Source organism: Chiloscyllium punctatum, chromosome 40, assembly GCF_047496795.1.
Source record: "Chiloscyllium punctatum isolate Juve2018m chromosome 40, sChiPun1.3, whole genome shotgun sequence".
Lineage (NCBI taxonomy): Eukaryota > Metazoa > Chordata > Chondrichthyes > Orectolobiformes > Hemiscylliidae > Chiloscyllium > Chiloscyllium punctatum.
In genome coordinates this window covers 58,193,455-58,210,522 of record NC_092778.1, presented here as the reverse complement: position 1 = coordinate 58,210,522, position 17,068 = coordinate 58,193,455, and the positions used below count along the sequence as shown (strand labels likewise).

The window sequence follows — 17,068 nt, the reverse complement described above, 5'->3', positions numbered from 1 at the left end:
GTCTCCCACTGGCAAGCTGGACGCCAGTAGTCTGTCAACTCACTCGAGTCACTATTAATCACATGAATCTAAAAGGGGGCAGCCTGTGTGATGACCATTCCCCTCTGCAGTGATGAGCTGTGGGTATTTCTGATGTTTAAAATTTCAGTAGACACTAAAGATGGCTCCATTACATGCTCACCCTCTCGTAACTGCTTCTGCAGCATCCATTTCTCCCAGTGACAATTAATGAAATCATACAAAGGCACTAAAATAATGGCTGAATGATAAGATCATGCCCTAACAATTGGCAGTTCTGAGAACGGACTTGCATTTAAAGAATTCCTTGCTCCACCTCAGCAAGTCCCAAAGAATTTCAAATCCAAAGAGATTTTCTTTATTTTCTTCCCTCTTGTTTGTTTATTCTATGCTACTGTCAGAGAGAGTCATAGATTCACAGAGTCATACTGCATAGAAACAGGCCCTTTGGCCCATCATCTCAATGCTGACCAACAAACACCAAACTGCACTAATCCCATTTACTTGGCCCATTGCCTACTGTGCCCTGGCATTTTCAGTGCTCACCCAGATGTCACTTAAATGATGCAAGAGATCTGCCTCCACCACCCTTTCAGGCAGAATGTTCCATATTTCCATTTCCCTCAGAGAAAAAATAATTCTTCAGGTCTTCTCTTTTACACTTCCTCCTCACTTTAAATCTATTGTTCTTCTAAGAGCAGAGAGAAAGAGACCATAGAGTAAGTAGAAAGAAGGTTGAAGAAGAAACCACAGGTTTGTGATAACTGTCCCAGCGAAGAGTAATTTCAGATATGAAGATAGATTGGTGTAGGCTGGGACTGTTCTCTTTGGTGAATAGAGGGCTCGCAAGGTGAACTGATAGAAGTATTCAAAATTATGATAGGCCTAGGCAGAGAAAATGTGGCATGAGGAAAAATATTTTCATACAAGTGGTTAGTGTCAGGAATGCACTGTCTGAGATTACAGTGGAGACAGGTTCAATCAAGTCATTCAGAAGAGAATTCGACTGCTATTTGAATGGAAGAATGTGCAGGATAATGGGGAGAAAACAGGAGAATGGGTCATGAGGAGAGATGTTCATTTGGAGAGCCTGTCCAAACACAGACACCTGAATGGACTTCTGTGCTGTACCAATTCTGTGATTCTGTGAATTCTGAGAAAGAGCAGGGAGAGGAATGATTGGTTCAGCTAGCGATGCCAGTACATTGAAGGAGACATTTAGTCAAGGATGCAGACATTTGTGGAAAAATAATTCCTCATATTTAAGACCGACTTGGAGTGAAACTACAGTTGGTAGTGAACTTGAAAGCTCCACCTATGTTCTGAAGTGGCAGATGACATGATGATAGCTGTTTTCCAGTTTAAAGTGCATCTTCATTATGATACTGGGCATCATGAACATATCCAAACCTCCACTGCCTTTCTTCATTCCTCCAACTGCTGGCGTTTCTTCTTCCTGCTTTTCTCTTTCCAGCTTTGATACATTGCGGAGAATATTTCAGAAACTGAGGCAATTGCTGGCCCCTGATGCTATCAATGAGGAGAAATGTCTTCACCCAGAGAGTGGTGAACCTGTGTAATTCTCTGCCATAGAAAGCGGTTAGGGCCAAAACATTGAATATTTTCAAGAAGGAGTTAGGTCTAAAGGGATTAAAGGATATGGGACAAAATCAGGAACAGAGTACTGAGTTGGATGATTAGCCATGATCATATTTAATGATATAAGAGACTTGAAGGACCGTATAAACAGCAGCTGTTATTTGCTATGTTTATATGTTGCATCCACATTCTTCAAAGATCATGTTGTAACATTTTATTTCCAACCTGTTCAGCATTCATTCATTTGCTTTCTCGGGAAGATTCCATTTCTGCTGTGTACATTGTTGTTGCCCTGCCTGTGATTTATCTTGGGTTTTACAATCACCTGTGCAGTTTTCCACTAGCTGCACTTCATGTATTTTCTTATTAAGGGACTGAGAAAATAAAAGCTCTTTGTGCTATTCATTCATCACAGACACTAGTAAACAAGAAGTTGTCTCCAAAATGAAGTTTTTTACTTATCAAGGAATTATTATAGACTGCAGTGAGAACTCAGTGTGAAATACTTCCATTCAAGAAAATGACACCTAGGACCTGCTTAAAGTGAATAACGCTTTCAAATAGATTTAAGCAGGGAGCTACAGACAATGAAAGTTCAGTGCAATATTTATCTGTGACCAAACTTAGCTGTGAAGCTGCCCTCTCCTTTAAGGATAATGGGAGAAAGTGAGGACTGCAGATACTGGAGATCAGAGTCGAGAGTGTAGTGCTGGAAAAGCACAGCAGGTCAGGCAGCATCTGAGGAGCAGGAGAATTGACGTTTCGGGCATAAGCCCTTCTTCAGGCTTCGTAAGTATAAAGGTCAAGGCTTCTGAAAGAACAGCATGAGATAATAAGTTGGAATGAGGGTGGATTTTGAAGCAATGGCAAAAGAAAGTTGAAGCGCACTATCTTACTGAGTGTTTTGTGAAGCCTTATTTGGAAGATTCTCGCTTTGTGGAAAGCATGTTCTCATGTACTTTGATCTTTATTTGCAGCTCTGCATGGACCATCATTCACAATTGGCAAAGCAATATGGCTCCTTTGGGGCTTAGTCTTCAACAATTCTGTGCCTGTAGAGAATCCGAGAGGAACAACGAGTAAAATAATTGTCTCAGTATGGGCGTTCTTTGCGGTGATATTTCTGGCCAGTTATACTGCCAATCTGGCTGCTTTTATGATCCAGGAGGAATTTGTGGACCAAGTGACTGGGCTCAGTGATAAAAAGGTAATCGTTGCTTTCATTACTTGTTGGTGTAGTCTTCCACTAACAATCACTCAAATCCCATTACTGAGTGTCAAAGCACATCCTTAAATGTCTTTGAGTTGATTTGTTACTGGCTATAAAATTCTGATAACATTTCTGCAGTATATTCTTTTGTTGCGAGTACAGCAGAGTAACAAATGGGACTTGAAAAATGAGGCAAACTTTGGGTTAGGATTGGATTTCTTCATCTTTCAGCAGCTGAGAGGTATTCTGATGGCGAGAGGGATAAGGGGTGAGGGAGGACAAATCCTGCATTTGCAGCTACACAATAAGGGGGCATATCTAGGGCAACTCCTGATAGTGGAGAAATCACGACGGTTCCATTGAGGCACTTAATAGGACCCCAGATAAAAGTAAATGATCCTGGAGACAATGAATTCCTTATAGAGTCATAGAGATGTACAGCATGGAAACAGACCCTTTGGTCCAACCCGTCCATGCCGACCAGATAGCCCAACCCAATCTAGTCCCACCTGCCAACACCTGGCCCATATCCCTCCAAATCCTTCCTATTCATATACCCATCCAAATGCCTCTTAAATATTGCAGTTGTACCAGCCTCTACCACTTCCTCTGGCAGCTCATTCCATACCCGTACCACCCTCTGTGTGAAAACAAATCTCTTTTATATCTTTCCCCTCTCACCCTAAACCTATGCCCTCTAGTTCTGGACTCCCCAATCTCAGGGAAAAGACTTTACCTATTTACCCTTTCCATGCCCCTCATAATTTTGTAAACCTCCATAAGGTCACCCCTCAGCTTCCGATGCTCCAGGGAAAACAGCCCCAGCCTGTTCAGCCTCTCCCTATAGCTCAAATCCTCCAACCCTGGCAATATCCTTGTAAATCTCTTCTGAACCCTTTCAAGTTTCACAACATCTTTCCAATAGGAAGGAGACCAAAATTGCATGCAATATTCCAACAGTGGCCTAACCAATGTCCTGCACAGCTGCATGTTTCCATTCAGTTGAATATTTTTAACAGCTTCCACTATCTTCAGCCGAGGAATCTGTTCTTAAGTCTCCTTGCAAATAGGTGTGGAAGAGGTAACAGTTGTGGGTCAGAGAGTGAGCAGAAAAGATAATCCAATGGGAGAGTCAAAGGACTTGTGATGCCCAGGGGATGGGAATAAATTCTTTCACTGGTCTCACACCTCAGAAACAGTAAGAAGTATTAGAATCACAGTCATACAGCATAGAAACAGACCCTTCTGTTCAACCGGCCATGCTGACCATAATCCCAAACTAAACTAGTCCCACCTGATTGCGCTTGACCCATATCCCTCCAAACACATCCTGGTCATCTACTTATCTAAACATCTTTTAAATGTTGTAACTGTAGCTGCATCTACCACTTCCTCTGGAAATTCATTCCATACACAAACCATTCTCAGTGTAAAAAAGAATTGCCTGCCATGTCTTTTTTAAAATCTTTCCTCTCTCACTTTAAAAATATAAGTCCAGGTCTATGGATGTAGAATGCAGGTTTCAGAAATCACTTGTGCAATTCTTTATGAAGCTGGAAGGTCAGGGATCTTTCACCTGTTTGTCTTGCTCAATCCCAGTCAGAATGCTGGCTCCTGGCTCCCAGTCTAAGTTATCCTGAGTGCTGCATGAGTGTGAAGACAGCTTTACTGACCCTCGTTACAATTTACGGTTTGACCAGTTAAAGTTGGATTTTATGGATAAAAGGACAGGAAAATTATGATAGGGATGATAAATGCAGAGAATTGGGAACAATCAATTTGGGATTGGAAACTGAAAGCGTAAGATTTTGGGTCATTTTCCTGCCAGAAAACTTGCCCTATAACAATGCAGAAGATGATGTTGAAATTCTCCTTGCTAGGTTTTGGATATTCCCTGAATGAGGACATTGTGCCCACTGGCCCACTTTTAAAAATTTTCAGACGCTGTGTGTCTAAAATTGAACATCAAAACATTTGTCACTTCAGCTTTTGAAGAGCACTTTCAGCTGATCGCTGAGAATGCAGCAATTCTCTTTTCAACCTTTGTGTAACTAGTCATTTAGCAGTACAATGTTGACATTCCTGACCCATTTTAAGCATTGTTATGAACAGATCGAGCTTATCTATTGTACTGCGTGGTATGCAGTCTGTGATGTTGCAGTGCCTGCAATTTCCTGTAGTGACAATGATGAATTGCTCTGGCCCAGCAGGCAGTATATCTCAATGGTAGCACTTCCCTTATTTAAAAAAAAAGTACTTGAGCCAATAAGGCTTCCTGAAATCTATTCTAAACTGGTGAAAATTAAAATGTTTTTCCTATTCCATGTAGGGAGTTGTGTTGCTACACTTGCATTCTAATTCACTGGAACAAAGATAGATTTCATGCCACAGGTTCTTGCTCTACGAGTTCTGTGCCGTTGAGGGAGTGTCAACCATACAGTCGGCACTTGGGGGTGGAGGAAGCGAATTCAGAGAATGGGAGAATGACCAATAGGGACCCTTATGCCTCTGCTGTGCTTTCTTGCTCTGAGTTGAACAAATTAGAGATGTTGACCTAAACTTGTTGGTTAGACAGTAGAGTGGGCAGTGTGGAATTATCTAAAAGAGAATAAAAACAGAGGAGAAATAACATTCCAAAGAATCAAATACAGATTTAAAACACTGGTGAAAATATTCTCTTGCTCTTGAATCTGGGGGTGGCGTGTTTCAACAATATACAGTGGCCAAAATTAAAAGCAAGAGTGAGTTCAAAAGAATGCATATCCATGTAAACCGTTGCAATAAGTGGATGAGTACTCTAACAGGCCAAGGCTAGGTTTCTGGGAATACAGGTTCAAATCCCCCACCGTAGCGAGTGAAACTTAAAAGCAATTAATAAATTTGTGATTAAAAACTAGTCCCAGTAGGAATGAACATGAAACTGTCTCAGTTGTTGCAAAAAAAATGTTTGGTTCTCTAATGGCATTTAGGGAAGGAAATCTATCATCCTTACCTGGTCTAGCCGATGTGTGACTGGACCCACAGCAATGTGGCTGACTCTTAACAACCCTCTGAAATTTTCCAGCAAAACACTTAGTTCAAGGGCAGTTTGGGATGGGCAACAATTGCAGGCCTTGCCTGTGATGCCCACATCCTGTGAAACAGTACTCATAAAAAAAAAGAACAATCATTGCTATTAACCTGATCTATGCTGTGTGAATTGAAGTTCTGCCCGTAACTGAACCAAATATGTCTGACCATAAATCATCTGAAACCTAAAGTTGAGATGCTGAGAGAAAGTAAGGAAGCAAGTTGAATGCAGATTTTACAACGTTGTGACAGACAGCCACAATATTGATAAGAATCTATCTGATTTATACTCATCAAAAAATGATACAGCTACAAGGCATGAAGAGGATGCAACAACATATGAAGAGGAACTTTATTAATACTTAATATACTGATATGTTGTTTGTATTGGTTTTCTCCTTTGACTTTAGAAGTCATACTTTTGAACCCAACATTTGTAAAATGGCTAAGGTTTAATGTTGTAAGGTACCAAAATATGTTTTAAGCTATCGCCTTAAAACAGAATGTAAAGTGAAATCAATTGCTATAAAGCTCCATGCTGGCAGGAGATTATAAACACATCCTTTAGGGATACTTCCGCCCTTCATCATCTGGTTACATTGTTCAATTAAAATGTATCACTCTGGCTGTCTCTGACAGAGTTAATATCGAAGGCATGGATCTAACCTGCCTGTCTAGGAGACACAAACCTTTCAATGTTTTACACATCAGTATGTAACTACAAACTGATGCTCTTTGATCTCTATTCCCCTTATTATTTACTACAGGAATGCTAAAACTGTGAGAATGAAAAGGACTATTCCATTCCATTGTTTTGAGAATCATTCTAAAGCTATTCACAGTGGCTTTTCTGTCTCTTATAGTTTCAGAGGCCGTATGATCATTCGCCACCTTTTCGATTTGGTACTGTTCCGAATGGCAGCACTGAGAGAAATATTCGAAATAATTACCCTGATATGCATGCCTATATGTCCAAGTACAACCAGAAAGGAGTACAAGATGCCTTGGTCAGCCTGAAGACTGGGTAAGTATTAGCTAATATCTACTGCTTTATCCAACAGCAAAGGTCAGGAGCCCAAATTCAACATGTCCAAAACTAAATTCTATATAGGTTTTTTCCTAATGTGGTTTCTGATTGTAAAATGTTCTTCAGTTTTGATTTATACATGCAATGTGCAAAGGAACCATGATAAGCATTTCTAAATCACTGGAAAGGTCTCAGCAAATGGGGAGAGTTCAGTTCTACAGCAAAGATGACAAAGCCTTGGAAAAAGTGCAAAGAGGATTTGTGAGGGTGACGATCAAGACAAAAGATTGTAGTTGTGTGCAGGGACTGGAGAAGTTGGGGTTAGCTGCTGTAGAGTAGAGAAGGCCAAGTGGAGATTTAATAGAGACATTCAAAATTGAGAAGGTTTGGTTAACTAATTAAGGAGGAGCTGTTTCCTTTAAACCTTGAAACTAATAACCTTTAAGAAGTAAACAGATGAGCACTTGAGATGTCATAACATTCAAAGCTATAAGCCAAGCGCTGGAAAATAGGATTAGTGTAGATAGGTCAGTGGGTGAAAAGGCCTCATCTGTGTTGTGTGACTCTTTGACTTTGTGACTGTTTCCACTGACAAGCAGGTAAATTTAAGATAATTGATGAAAGAATTATGGGAGAAATTTGGAGCTTTGTTCACACGGTGAGTTGCAATGATCTTGAATGTGTGACCTAATAGAGTGGTGCAAGGAAATTCAATTGTAACATTCAAAAAGAAATTAAACATCTAACCCCAGCCTTGGAGAGCTCCAGGGAAAGAGCAGGCTACAGTGAGATTAATTTCTATTTCCTAGAATGACCTGGCACAAGGTTAGTGCCACAAATGGCTTCATGTACAACACTTCTGTTTGGCTGCATTTGCTCACACAGAGGAGCTTGTGCAATATGCTGTAGCGAGAAGACACTTGCAATTGTGCTAGAGACTGAGAGTTTTTGAAAAATGTCCGCAGGCATATCTTTGTCACTGTGCTAGCTGGCAATATGGAAGAGACCAAGAGGATGGACCAGGGTTGGGGGAGAACAGACCGGAGTTGGAGGAAGCATGGAGAGAAGGAAACAGACTCAGAGTAAGAGTGACGGACGGGTGGTGGTGTAAGGTGAAGGGGAGAGAGGTTGGGCAGGGCATATTCTCCCTCCACCTCATCAACTGTCTCATTCTCTCAATTAAAAAGAAACAAAAACAGGCAATACAGGACTTCAGATTCTGGTGCTTGGACTCTTCACGTCTTCAGCTGGATATTGTCATGTGTGTTTAAATAGTCTTGATGGGTTACCAGTGGGTGTAAGTCTCACGGATGAAGTTGGAGTTTGGGCTTAAATCCTCTTGCAGTAAGAGTCGATTAAACTTCTACTATCAATCTAGTCTGTATAATGCCTCAGCTTGGAACACTTAAAGCTGCTGATTTCAAAAACAGTCTTATTCTGAAAATGGATGAATGATTAAGGGAAATTCTCTCTCCTTATAAAGGTGGCAATTATTTCAAATTGCCTTGGGAGGCATGTTCGACAGCTTATTCCTTTACAGCCATTTCATGCTCTGTATTCGCTAAGACGGGATTTATTCTGATCTGAAACATACCATCGAATTGAAAAGTGCTATTTAAAATAAATTAATTTAGTTTAGAGATCACATCCCGTACTAATCCAAATTGCCTGTTTGTCTGGGATATATGCTGACTATTGCTTTCCAAAGAGAGCTTATTTTATTGGTAATCAATATGAATCAAAGCCTGAATTTTCTGCTAACCTCTGCGTATTGTTAGGGTAATAGAGCCCTCTTTTTAAGCTTGAGTCCTGCTAAATGCCAACTGTGTTGAAAGCATTTGTAATTTCTTCACCAGAGAATGAGTTAGGAGGAATAAGTTACATATGCAGGGATGAAAATATTGACTCATGCTGGCGTGCAGTATCACGGATACCAGTAATCCCTTGGTTCCTCAGGCATTTGTCAGCTAAGCGAATGAGTTGGAGAAAGTGAGGACTGCAGATGCTGGAGATCAGAGTCGAGAGTGTGGTGCTGGAAAAGCACAGCCAGTCAGGCAGCATCTGAGGAGCAGGAGAATCAATGTTTCGGGCTGAAGGACTTATGCCCGAAATGTCGATTTTCCTGCTCCTCAGATGATGCCTGACCTCTACTTTTCCAGCACCACACTCTCGACTAAGAGAATGATTAGCCAATTTTCGTCCTAATTCTGGTTAGGGGCTTAATGGGGGTTGGGACTGGTTTGCAAGGAAAATTGGGGAGCAGCACACATTGCCCTTCATACCGAAACTGCTGTCGTTCATCTTATCCAGGGTTGCACATTTTCTATCAGGGGCAGGAATCAGCAGATGCGACTGACTCCATGTTATATTTCCTCATCTGTCACCACCGTACAATGAAGCATGGTTCATTCAGGTTTGAAGTCTTCACCACATTAGGGACAGATCTCCTGGCAAATTACTGGCTAGTGGCAATGGGACCTTCCTCAGGGTAGTGCCCACAAGTCCAATTACCTTCAGCTGCTTCATCAATGACCTTCCTCTAAACATAAGGATTGGTGGTTTGTTGGGGATGTTTGCTGATGATTGCTCAAAGACTCATGATTAAAGAGTAATGACTCTTTAAATACTGCAGCAGACCATGTCCAGATCCTTCTGGATTTGGGCACTATCTAGACCCAAAAATGCCAATGACCATTTGTGCCACACAAGTGCTGGGCATTGGGCATCTTCAACAAGAGAAAATCTAAACATTGCCGCTTGGCATTCAACAGCATTACCATCACTGAAATCCCACTGCTCAGTACATTAGTGCTTTGGAATTCTGAGCATATTTGCCCTCTTGGGTTGGTGATGTCTCTTCTGGCTGAGTCATGTGTGTCAAATAAATCATGGGAAGTCATGTTGAGGTTGTATAGGACATTGGTGAGGTTGCTTCTGGAACATTGCTGTAGGAACGATATTGAGCGGAAGAGGGTTCAGAAGAGATTTGCCGGGAAATCGCTGGGTATGGAAGGTGGAGGCCCAGTCTCTGGATTCAATTAAGAAAGAGTTGGATAGAGCTCTCAAAGATAGTGGAATCAAGGGTTATGGAGATAAGGCAGGAAGAGGATACTGATTAGGAATGATCAGCCATGATCATATTGAATGGCGGTGCAGGCTCGAAGGGCTGAATGGCCTACTCCTGCATCTATTGTCGATTATTTGAGTTATAAAGAAAGGCTGCATAGGCTGGGACTTTTCTCACTGGAGTGTAGGAGGTTGAGAGGTGACCTTGTAGAGGTTTATAAAGTCATGAGGGGTATAGATAAGGTTAATGGTAGGTGTTTTTTCCCTAGGATGGGGGATTTCAAGACCAGGAGACATATTTTTAAGTTGCGAGAAGAGAGATTTGAAAAAGATACGAGGGGCAAATGTTTTACACAGAGAGTAGTTCACATGTGAAATGAATTGCCTGAGGAAGTGCTAATGTGGGGGGCAGCACGGTAACACCGCAGTTAGCACTGTTGCCTCACAGCGCCGGGTTCAGTTCCTGCCTTGGGCGACTGTCTGTGTGGAGTTTGTACATTCTCCCTGTGTCTGCATGGGTTTCCTCCGGGTGCTCCGGTTTCCTCCCACAGTCCAAAGATGTGCAGGTCAGGTGAATTGACCATGCTAAATTGCCCATAGTTAGGTGCATTAATCAGGGATAAATATAGGGAATGGGTCTGAGTGGGTTACTCTTAGGAGTTTTGGTGTGGACTTGTTGGGCCGAAGGGCTTGTTTCCACACTGTAGGGATCTAATCAGTTACAACATTTAAAGACATTGAGATAAGTACATGAATAGGAAAGGTTTGGAAGGACCAGGAATAGGCAGGTGGGTCTAGCTTAGTTTGGGATTATGTACAGCAAGGATGGGTTGGGTGGAAGGGTCTGTTTCTGTGCTGTATGACTCTATGTATCTATCGAAGACCACTTTCCGAAATTAGTGCTCTATGCAAGCTTGCTATCAGCCGGAAACCATGAGGTTGTCTGTGTCTGCAATAGAAGGATGTCTGCACATGTGAACTAAAGTTGACCAGGATTGAAATTGATGCATGGGAAGTTCTTGCTGTCATCAGAGTGCATGGAGTCAAACTGTTACGAAGAGCATGGAACAAGGAGAGGTTAAAAAAAAGATCAAATAGCAGAGAAAGAGACCCTGGCAGAAGGAAAACTCTTTGTCAATCTCAGCCCAATGCTATTTATTTGTGATTGCTGTGGAAGGGACTGCCAGTGATGAGCCAGCCTCCATGATTCCATTAGAAAATGTTCAATCCAGAGGTAACATATACCCTGGATACAGACCATCAGCTCCCAAGATGAATAGATGCTGACAATCCCTCCAGATTTTAAAATTGAAATCCTGGATGCCCAAGTTTAAGTCATTAATGTAAATCAAAAAAGGCAGGGGTCCAGGCACTTGGGATCTTCAATATGTATCTTCCTCCAGTCTGAAAAGTGGCTTTTCACCGCTACTTTCCATTCTATGTAACTTGGCCACTTTTGTTTCCACGTTATTTATGGCTGTCCTGTCCCAGAATGCAGCACATCAGTCTCAGTAACCGCAAAGTGTTCAGTCATCCATCAAGAAGCATCAGGTTAGTCCTGGAACCAACTATTATTGTCTACCTTCCACAGATGGATACACTTTCGATTTTCTGCTTTCAAGATGGAATTTCTGTTTAAAATTCCACTGTGAGAATTTCAATGTATTGGGACCAGTCGGGTAAACGGGAATATCCTGTGCTCTTTGCAGATGCATGTTACAGAATAAAGCCATTATCTCATCTTTTTTTATCGAATGATGTTCAGCTTTACTGGCAAGTCTTTTATGTGGCACTTCTCAAATGCGTCTCGGAAGTCTGTAGATATCACTTCAACCACACAGGCCTCATCAACCTTCTGATTTGTCTCACCAAAACCTCAGTCTATTTCATTGAACACCATTTGTACAATTTGTAACAATTCCATTCTAGTTTTCTTTAATTGTCCAGCTGACTGTGAATTTAGTCCAAATTATGATTTCTGATAGCTTCCCAGAAACTGAAGTGAAAATGATTGGCTTGTGCTTGTTAGGTTTATCCTTACAGCCTTGACTGAGCAAGGGTGTAACAATCATAATCCTCCAGTACTCTGGCACTGTATCTCAAGCAGATTGGAAGATTATGGCCATTTCATGGAGTTTGCTTCCGTACTTCCTTCCTACAGGAGATCACATTAACAAATGAAACATACATGAAATCAAAACACTGCACATTCAGCATTTTTCTACACGGAAGATTTTGGTTTTCTTCCACCCTAAATCATCCCAAAAAGAGATTGAAGTTTGAAGTTGTGTAAAATCCTGACTTTGTGAAGGTCTCCAGAGGCACTGATCAGACTAAGAGGCGGACTTTGCTGTCAACGGTTAGAGTATTGAATTGAAAGGCTGATAAAGAGCAGCAGAATTATTAAAAAAAAAACCAAAGAATTGTAGAGGCTGGAAATCTGAAATAGAATCAGAAATTGCTGGAAAAATGGAGCAGGTCTAGCAACATCTGTGGAGAAAAAGCAGAGTTAACATTTTGGGTCCAATGACCCTTCATTCTGAATTTCTGATTTTGTAGCAAGACCATTGACTCTGCACTATGCCATGTTTGCCAACTCATCATGTCAAGTGGCTCCTGCCCCCTGAGCTGCGGTCATGTGATCCAATGAGGTCCAAGGAAAATATAAATTCTGGAAAATTCCACTGTAACTCCTTATGGCAATCTCATTCTCTTCGGGGTTACTGTGTAAAGGCTGTCAATGATCTAAGTGGGAGAGACAGAAACCCAATTGCCCATTGCCTCAAAAGCTAATGATTAATTCTGCGAAAATTCTGAACATGTCTCAGGAGTTCAGGTGAGAATGGTGGAAGGGAATTTTCCAGACACACCACTTATAATGACATCTTAAACCTGCTTGCTATAAATCGTTTGATTAAAATTTGATCTCAGTTTTTGGCATATGGTGGCGCACACCATACAGGGCATTTATCCTGCCCGACATAACGATGAAATAATAGGTTGGTGTTGCAGGCTGATGTGCAATCCCGATAGTCTTTTTCCACATGATAGCTTACCACATAAATTTTGAAGCAACGACACTTAAGCTTGAGATAAATGGCAGTCCTATCCCACGGTGTGTACTGCATTGCAGGCCCAGAATGCGGCACATAAATCTCAATGGCTGCAAGTGTTCAGTCATCCATCTGGTTATATCAAGAAGCATCAGGTTAGTCCTGGAGCCAACTATTGTTGTCTACATTTTATGGTTAGATGCACTTTCAATTTCCTGCTTTCAAGATGGAACTTCTGATTGAAATTCCACCGTCAGAATTCCAATGTATTGGGGCCAGTTTGATAAAGGGGAATATCCTGTGTTTGGTGCAGATGCACTCGACAGAACAAAGCCATTATCTCATCTTCTTGGCTAGTATTCAAGTGCATTGCATGATAAATTGTTAGCTAAGTGGGATAGACTGAAATCATTAATAACCTTAAGCACTAGCATACTCCAGTGAGACACACACTGTGCTGTGAGCAATAGTCATCCCAACAGGTTCTATAAAGAACCCTTGGGTTTTTAAATTACAGCATGATATTAGTCTAACTACACAGCTACTTAGAATATCTAATCTGTGAAAGAATTTATATAGACCTTGGAGTACATGTCTTCTCAGTGATTAAAGTTAAACTGACTTAGGACATTTATGAAAATCCTGTCATCGGTGATCTTTTTTTAAAAAAAATGTTGTCAACAAACTGATGGATAGAGTATTGATTACAACCCTGGATTAAAATGGCCCCCTCCCACCCCCATTCAGGAAACTAGTCCCATTGATTAGGGAAGTTCCAGCTGCCAAATGGTCTGAATGTCTCCCGGGAACACCCAGAGTGGGAGACCCTGCTCCTGACAATGGGACACTCACATGAATGTCAGATTTGAACTGGATCAGTCTCTGCTGTGATTTGGTCAGCTATTCGCTGTCCAGACTGATGCATGAGTCATGATCACTCGACCAAGATCTGAGTGATGTACTAAGGAGTAATCAGCAGCTTTAAACTGTTTAATTCCAAGGGATGGCACTTCTGACAGTCCGGCACTTCCCCAGTACTACGCAAGAGTGTCAGCTGTGATCGCTGGGCTCATGTCTTAGAATGAGACATGACCCCAGGGCTAGGCTGCTACTGACTGACTCTGGCGGTTAAATCCTTCAGAAATGAAATAAAGAAAACGGCCTGCATTCATACAGCACTTTTCATGATCAGTCCCAACAGCCAAAGAGGTACTTTCGAAGTGTATAGTCTGTTGTAATGCCACCCCGGCACAACTTTCCCCATGCCCTGTTCTCTCTTCCCACCACTGAACCCTTGTTCAAAATCACATGACGATGTATTGTGTCTGGAACCATGTGCATGCATGCTCCAAAGTGAACATGAATGTGTAGTTCTCCACAGTAGCCAGTGGGTCAGCAATCAATGCCTACCCAACACACAGCAGTGCAATAATGACCAGTTCATCTTCTTGTATTGTTGCTTGGCCAGGACACCAGGGGTAAAACTCCTGCTCCTTTTTAAATGGGACCTTTTATATGATACAAATGTATGAATCTGGAGCAGGAGACCATTCAGCACTTTGGGTCTATTCTGCTGCTCAACAAGATCATGGCTGATCTCATTGTAGCCTCAAATCCACATTCTCTGCCTGCCCTCCCCGCCCCCCCCCCCCCCCACCCCCCACCCCCCACCCCCCGATGATCTTTCTGCACCTTTCTTTCATCCAGAATCTATTCACAGCCACCTTAAAAATCTTTAAGGACTCTGTTTCTACTGTCCTTTCAAGATGATGGTTCCAAAGACTCATGACCCTCTGAGAAAAAAAAAAGAATTTTGTTTCAATTCTCCTTGTAATGGGCAACCTCTGATTTTTAAACAGTGAGCCTTAGTTCTAGACTCTCCCTTGAGAGGAGACATCCTCTCCGCATCTACCCTTACATTTACCTTGGATGACAATTAAGGGCCTTGGTTTAACAGCTCATCTAAGGGACAGCATGTCTAACCCTGCAGCACTCCCTCGGTCTGGCGCTGGTTAGTCACTTGAATTTTGTTTAGTGCTCGAGTTGTCAGTGGGAATCACAACTATTGACCAGAGACTGGAGTGCCCCAGTAACAAACTGACAGCAGATACGGCAATACACAATAAGAGCATTAAAAAAAAACAATAAAAGTAAATTCTCAAGTATTTAGTCAAGCTGATTGTGTGAATGGGTTCTCCCAGCAAGGATCTTCCCAGCAGCTTCTGGAAGTTAGGTAATCACAGGCTTGCACCCTGTGATTTTTCTGTCCATTAGGTTTAATAGAATCTACAGGCTTTTGGCACGCAATTGTTCTGTTTGCACTTCATGGGAGCACTCGATTGCCTAATCAGCCAAATAATGTCACCTTCTGAAGACACCATCAGTCCTGGAAAGATTTCTGCTCAAACCAAATGATATTGCTCAACGTAATGCATTAATCAAATACCATTAATACATCTCAATAAAAACATGACAGAGGAGGCTCTGTTGAAATCTCACTGGTTTCCTTACCTACATTAACATTTTCAACTGACATTAAATCTTGGGAAGTGGCAGCAACTGCTGACAAGCAAAGACACATTTTTCTAAATCCAGTAACAGGTTACCACAGATTTACCGCTCTACTTGGGGCCTGTTTCATTTGATAACGTATGCTCATCAAAATAAATGAATAATAGAAGACAGAGAGTTGGGATAAGGCAGGCATTTTCAGGATAGAAATTTGCAACTAGCGGAGTGCCACAAGGCCTGGGTCCACAATTATTTACAATCTATATCGATGGTTTAGATGAGGACAGTGAGTATACTGTAGCCAGGTTTGCAGATGACATGAAAATAGGTGAAAAGGCAAGTGGTGAAGATGACATAAAGAGTTTGCAGAAGGATATAGACAGGTTAAGTAAGTGGGCGAAAACTTGGCAGATGGAATATAATGTAGAAATGAGTGTGGTTTTGCACTTTGGAAAGATGAGTAGAGGAGCTGAATATTATTTAAATGGAGAAAGACTGCAGAACATTACAGCACAAGGATTTGGAAGTCCTCATGCATGCATCACAAAAAGCTGGCATCCAAATCCAATTGGTAATAGGAAAGGCAAATGAAATGTTGGCCTTTGTTTCAAAGGGACTGAAGTACAAAAGTAGGGAAGTTTTGCCAAAAATATACAAAGCAGTGGTTAGAGCACAGTGGGAATACAGTGAATATTTTGGGTGCCTCAACTTAGGAAAAATATTTTGGGATTGGGGGCAATCTAAAGAAGGTTCGCTGGGCTGACCTGCTGTGTTCTTCCAGCGCCACACTTTTTGACTCTGATCTCCAGCATCTGCAGTCCTCACTTTCTCCTGATAACAGGTAAGAAAAAAACTGTCTTGTGAGAATACATTGAGTAGGTTGGGCTTGTAATCATTGGAGTGTAGGAGAATGAAAGGCAACCTTATTGAAACATACAAGATTCTCAGGCGACTTGACAGGCTAAATATAGAGAGGTTGTTTCTCTAGTGGAAGAGTCCAGGACCAGAGGGCATAATTTCAGAATCAGAGGTGACACATTTATGACCGAGATGGGGATGAGTTTCTTCCTCAGAGAGTAGTGAATCTGTGAAATTCTTTACCACAAATTCTGTTGAGGCTATGTCATCAAGTATATTCAAGACAAATTCTAAATCTGTAATGGAATAAAAGGTTAGGGGGATAAAGCAGGGAAATGGAATTCAGGGTTATCAGCATGATCTCACTGAATGGCAGACTCAGTAGGCTAATTCACCTTTTACTCCAAAGTCTTATGGTCTTATATATTTAATATTGATTAAGATATCTTCTGTCTTTGTGTGTTTGTGTCTTTGTATCGTTCTGATGTGAACCTCTGCATGCTTCCTGTGTCTACGTTTCTCTGTCTTGTCTCTTTCAAAATTGTGTTTCTGTTTTCTTTTCAAAGCCTGCTTCAGCACCCTTCTCAATTCCAACCCTTTCGAATCCCTGTCTCTTTTCTTTTTCACTGATTCTCTCACGTATTTACTATTGTATCA

At 41.5% G+C, this 17,068-nt stretch overlaps 1 protein-coding gene across 6 annotated transcripts in view; it reads left to right on the top strand.

Moving 5' to 3' along the window:
- grin2aa (glutamate receptor, ionotropic, N-methyl D-aspartate 2A, a) overlaps positions 1 to 17,068 on the top strand; it is a 304,643-nt gene that overhangs the window by 235,451 nt on the left and 52,124 nt on the right. For all 6 annotated transcript variants that reach the window (XM_072559998.1, XM_072559997.1, XM_072560002.1 and 3 more), the window contains exons 10-11: positions 2,595 to 2,824; positions 6,760 to 6,920. In XM_072559998.1, the coding sequence (XP_072416099.1) occupies positions 2,595 to 2,824; positions 6,760 to 6,920 (391 nt within the window). The remainder of the gene's footprint in view (positions 1 to 2,594; positions 2,825 to 6,759; positions 6,921 to 17,068) is intronic.